Consider the following 6000-nt stretch of genomic DNA (forward strand, 5'->3'; position numbering starts at 1 on the left):
AAAAACCCTTAATGTCATCATATTTCCCCTGAAATTTTTTTTTTTCATTTCTTGCATCTACACTTCTCAGAAAGAAGATCAGAGCAAAGAAGCATTCTAAGGATTGCAACTAGGGAAATCGAAAGGATACCTGATGATCAGGAAAGAAAATTGGAAAGGAAGAATGTTCGATCTCTTCTAGGGCGACGAACCAGAAAAGAAACCAACTAGGGAGAAGGGAAGGGAGATCGAGGGCACCTCCGGAATTCCTATGGCAATGCGGATCGCTAACGCGGGACGCGAGGCTCGCACTGCGTCGAACGACATATATGTTTTATCGAACGCGGACGCAGTGCGGGAGGAAAACGCCCGTGCGAACGCATTTATCAAACAGGGAGGCGAAATTTTCAGAACGCCGCCGCTCCCAATAAGCTGCCCCAAACGGGCCCTAAGTTTTAAGTGTATTTTATACCTATGTTGTTTAACAGAGCCCACTCATGAACTAACCAGTTGATTTGGGGAAGGCTAAAGCTTGACTAGTTAGCTCATCAAGTTTAACTCTTTAGTATTTTATTGAGTAGAGCCCGAGCTGCCTCAGGAGTCTATTTGACTTAGTTACACCTCTAAAAGGAAATGAAAAGATTGAATCTTAGCTACAATGCCATATATGAATACAAGGAAATAAATTAGCATTAGTTCGAACATTGTTTGCACCCATCAAACAACTACTGACCATAATCTATTAACAATAAGAGTTAAATTTATCAACCAAAATATCCACCAAATTAATGGCAAACTGTAAATTACAAGTCAAATAAATATTGGAATTAGAGAGGTAGATGATTCAAATCTTGATTTAACATAATGTCTTGTTTAAAATTTGAAAGGCTTCATATTAAAATCTTAGGAAATCAACTGCTATAAAAATTATATTATTTAAAAATCATACAAAAAGTTGAGATAAATGCTTGTAAGTTGGTAATCCTAAAAGTTATGGTATTAATTCAATTTTAATTAATATAACTTAACTTTATATGCTTAACTATTAACCAATGATTTGGATTCTTTTATGTTATCATTACCTACAATGGCATTCACATCCAAGTCATTATTGTGCTATTTCTAAATAAAAATACTAATTTTGTGCCAAAATTAAGTTAACTTGTGTGCTACTAGGGAACCAACTTGGATTTGATGATGCATGTGTTTCTCTATTGAGAGCTACAATAATTATGCCAATATTTACTTAATGAATATCAACTAAACAAATTGTTGAGGTCAAAGTTTCCTTGAAAGTAAAAAATAAATAATATAAATCTCAAAACGCTAAATCTATCAAAAGAACAAATTATGTGTGTTAAGACAAAATTTGTATTTGTCTTAGTTGTATTTTCTATTTTCATTAAAAATAATGAATGATTATTAAAGATTGATAGTTTGTAACTTATGAGGTTTTTTGTGTTTGTTGTATGATTTTTACACTTCATGTTTGATTTGTATTAGAAAATTCTATATTGTAAGATGCTCTACGTGAGGGTCAAGAAGCATTGCAATCATGTGATTTTATTGTAGAGTTTAATAAATAAATACATACTTTAGATGTGTTGTATGCGGGTGTCAAATAACTCAAAGTGGAAATGTCGCCATGATTGAGAAAAATGAAAATGCATCCACAAAAAGAAAAAGAGAGCACAAAACATATATATGCCAAATTTATGTTGTTTAGCTTCATCGTAACTGAAGTTACGTTTAAAGAAGAAGAGTATCTAATCCACTATTAAAGAAGAGAATTTCATTGCAAGTCTCTTGCATCAATCCTAAGAATTTCATGGTTTCTAAGGCAAGATGCCTCCAATCCAAATAGTTTGTGTGCTAATCGAGGGATAATCAATCCCAAGAGAATTCTTTAGCGTGAAAATGAAGGCACCGCAAATCCTTAGGTTTTTTAATAATTGCAAAATCATGATCCATCTTTATTTTTGTTCCTGGGGAAACCCCTATCTTGTTAATAGCCTTTCATATGATCATTATTTGGTAATGTAATATAATGAGAATCTTTATTATTGAGCTATGTAAAATTCTCCCGTTTGACTCAAGGTTTTGATAGAACATTGATCTCCTATCCAAGATAGCTAAACTCTCAATGCTTGGAAGAGCTTAATATTGCGCCATCTTAGCCGACTAAAGTGATGTGTGAATTGAACACCATTAAAAGTGTTGATGTCCACATTGGATCCATTGGATGAATTTTCATATGTGATAATGGCATTGAGTTTGATCTGGCTGATTTGGGCCCTGTGCATTCTAGATTTGATTCTTAACAAATTGATGGCAACGTCCCCTTGACCAACTGTAGACTTTTTTCTCTTGGCACGTTATTGTCGACTTCGTTTCAACAAATTGTCAACGATTTTCTTCCAAAGAAGTGCTAGCTTTTTCCTCTTGACCAATTGCTGACAACTTCCTATTGATGAATTGCTGACTTTAGCCTCTTGGCCAACTAGCAACAACTTCTTTTTGACAAACAATTGATAACTTACACTCGATGCTCAACCAATGTCTCCTTGACGTCTGCAAAATTCTTTCTATGCTCATCAACTGCTTCTATGTAAGTGCCATTCTTGCTGGCTTTGCCAACAATGCAGTTAATGAATGTTGCTAGCTTGGCATGATCTCTTTGAGCGGATTTTTTATATTTGAGCATCCACCATTTTTCCTTTAAAATGGTGGAGTGTCCTCCCCGTGCAAATTTAATATTTGTCTCTAGGCCCATCTACAACCAAATCATTTGATATGTGTTCTGGCATGTAATGTGTTAGTGAAAGTGTTCATCATCTTTTATTGATGGATTGTGTTGAGAGTTATGTGTAATAAGAGGGTTTTATCGGGTTTGTTTGGAAAGGTTGTAAACTTTAGTTAAACACATATGTTGAATGAAATACCTAATTTTTGGTTGATTTACTTTCAATATGGTATCAGAGCCAAACCCTAGTCTCTACCTTCTCCCTATCTTCTAGATCCGTCACATCGATCACATTCCTTGTTGCTCCCTATCCTCATTGATCACATCTCCCGACTTCCAGACTAGTTGCTTTTATTTCGTCTACCCATGACAATTTGTGCGGGAGACGCACCCGCATTCAGTATGGGAGACTTTTCCCATGTCCATCCTCCCCTGCTTCACGTGCGGGAGACATATTAGGGTCTAGCGCCAGTTGTCTCCCTTCAGGCCGCTGTCGCCATCTATCCAGGCAACTACAACAACCCCCTTTTCATGCCGCCGCTGCCACACGTGCTGTAGTCGAGCCGCCGCACGAAGAAGATCCCAATCTTGGTGATTTGATAGATCTAAATCAAGGCTAAAGGAGGAAGGGAATTGTTCATGGTTTGTATGACCTAGAAGAGAGTCCAAGTAATCGAAGATGACGAGAGATGGAGATAGTGTGGGGAGTGAAGGATTGGACCTTATAGTAAGGATTGATCTTGAGATCCTGAAGTTCCTGGTTGGGCTCATACCAGGAGCTGGTGTGGAGAAGGGAGAAGATAAGGAAGATAAGGGAGATCAATCAATCTATATATAGAAATGTAAAACATAGAAATTCAGAGAGTTCAATTATTGAATCATTAATTTATCATAAATGAAATTTACTTTTTGCATTAAATTCTTTTAATCTTGTCGCAGTAGATCTTCCAAAAAGTAAAAGAATAGAGGAACTAAGTATGTATCTAGAAAACATGCTAACACGAATTTCAATGAAATACAACGATGCAGACGGGACTACGTATATCAAAGAGAGGTCTGCCGGCAGGGGACCTAAAGATCCAATTGTCTGATCGGAGGTATTAAGACTAAGGTCAACTAAGGCAACTGAATGGCCCGAACATGAGCTGTTCGACTGGAAGTGAAGCATAGAGTGACTCAAGCCATTCCCTACGATGAAACCAACCCAATGAAGAAGCTAATCACTCGGGACCTATAGTTCTATTTGAAACACCCAACGGTCTCCTCAAACAACATCAAGAATCATTTGGGCAATTCTCAGCCATCTCTCAGGATTTCTTCGTCTAAGGGTGATTGCTTATCAGATTATGGTGATTTACTATCTGTCCAATATCCTAACTTTTCTTTGTCGACGGAAATTCCTTATGAGGGATCGGAGCTTGATGGTTGGTCCCATTAACCGATCAGTAAGACATAGCTGACCAACTTGATCTTACCAATCCTTTGCCAATAAGAGGTAAGTAAACCGATAATGGCTACCAAACCTTGCCGACTAGTTAGGCCTAACAAGATCTCATTAGCTTAGCCAACCAACAACACCTATTAAGGTCTCGCCAGTCTCACCAGAGAGTAACGAAAATCTGGGCCCACATACTTAAAAGACCTAGAATAACCTAGACATCCTTAACTGAAGCATGGTAATAGAAATACCTTCACATATTGTATCCCTTTTCTCTATAAATAGAGGATCATTTTATGAAAAAAAGGGTTACACACTTCGCATAAATTACTATTCATTCACCATGCATCTCTCTCTCTCTTACGCTCTATTCCTTGGGTGTTATTCACGGATTCTGATTAAAATTAACTACTGTTTTTTTTTTGTATATTCCAATAACTTTACATTCTGTGTGATGTGATAGGTTTACACTGGACTGCAATCACTTGTAGGAATGACGAATTGCTTGAATGATGGATTATGCTGGACTGTTTTGAAATGCATTCATGATGATGAAAAAGTTCTTTCTACACAGAAGACTGCTTTGATGGCTGAATGCAACACAAAGTTAGCTGTTGCCTTGTCCATTATGGAAGAAAGCTTTCTTCCCATGTTGGATCCCAGAACAGGCAAAAATATGCTTTCTCTCATCTTGTACAACTTGAGGTGAGTTTTTCCAATATCTTTTTGCGTTATAGTTCATGCATGGCTAATAACAATCCTTAGGGAAATTTGCATATGTAGCTAGCAATGCTTATGTATTTACATTTCTAACATCTAAACTTTTATGTTTACATACATGGAACTTTGGTTGTTTAAACTATGCATGAAAATTTGTCTTTCACTTTTTAAAAATGATTATAATGCTATTTTTGATGTGATATTAAAGATTTGAGTGATGTGTGTAAATATGAAAGTTTAGGTGTGAGATGTAAATAGATGAGAATTGTGTGCTACATATGTAAGTGCCCCTAATCTTTACTGCTTACTGTGATTTTACTTGACTTGCGATGTAGTTTATAGAACTCGCACCGGATTTACCTTTTTCTTTGCACCGTTTTCAGGTCAAAATTATCGCAGGTGAACTATCAAGGATTTTATACTGTGGCCTTGGGGAGGGATGATGAACTCTTTTCTGTTGCTTCAATCAGGTATAAGCTAAATGTAAAATATTGTTCTTGATTTCCATTTCATATGTGATTATCTGCTTTTATTAACTTCAAATCTACAATTGGTCCTTTCACTTAATTTCTTGTAATTGTCCTGATAACTTTAAATTTCGGATTTCTTCTACTAAATGTGTTATAAATTGTTGGTAGCTTTTGACAAGATATTTTCAAGGCATCACATGCCATTTTTACATGCATAGTATCGCCGGGGAGGAAGAATTTTTGCCCTGCGAAAAGGGTTGGTGTGCTGCAATTGTCAAATACCCCTCGACTAGGATTATGGAATTGGTTTAACAGGGCAATTATGGTTTATGCAGAAGTTTTGCGCTTGCTATAGGGTTACTAAGCTAAGCAGGCTGCTTCTTGCACTTAGGAGAACAAATATTGTACTTTAACTGTTGTCCACTAAGAGCTCGTTTCACATTACTTTTATTTTATTTTTTTTTTAATTTTACTTTCAAGAATATATTTTGTTGATATAATTTTTTCTGTTTAATTTTTTTTTAAAAAAAATCAGCTTATTTTTTTCTTAAGATTGAACCTAATTTAGAGTCATATTAGTAAAAAATGGAATATTAAAGAAGTCTAGGTGTTTATTTTGTCGGCCGTTTTTATGTTCAACTTGACTTTCG

At 36.0% G+C, this 6000-nt stretch overlaps 1 protein-coding gene across 1 annotated transcript in view; it reads left to right on the top strand.

Annotated features, from left to right (window-relative positions):
- Positions 1–6000, top strand: part of LOC110033637 (increased DNA methylation 1-like) — a gene marked incomplete at its 3' end in the record, with an annotated part of 31159 nt that overhangs the window by 17529 nt on the left and 7630 nt on the right. Inside the window, 2 exon segments of the mRNA XM_020737683.1 lie at positions 4624–4865; positions 5264–5350. Of these exon segments, the coding sequence (XP_020593342.1) occupies positions 4624–4865; positions 5264–5350 (329 nt within the window).

Source organism: Phalaenopsis equestris, unplaced genomic scaffold, assembly GCF_001263595.1.
Source record: "Phalaenopsis equestris unplaced genomic scaffold, ASM126359v1 Scaffold001241, whole genome shotgun sequence".
Lineage (NCBI taxonomy): Eukaryota > Viridiplantae > Streptophyta > Magnoliopsida > Asparagales > Orchidaceae > Phalaenopsis > Phalaenopsis equestris.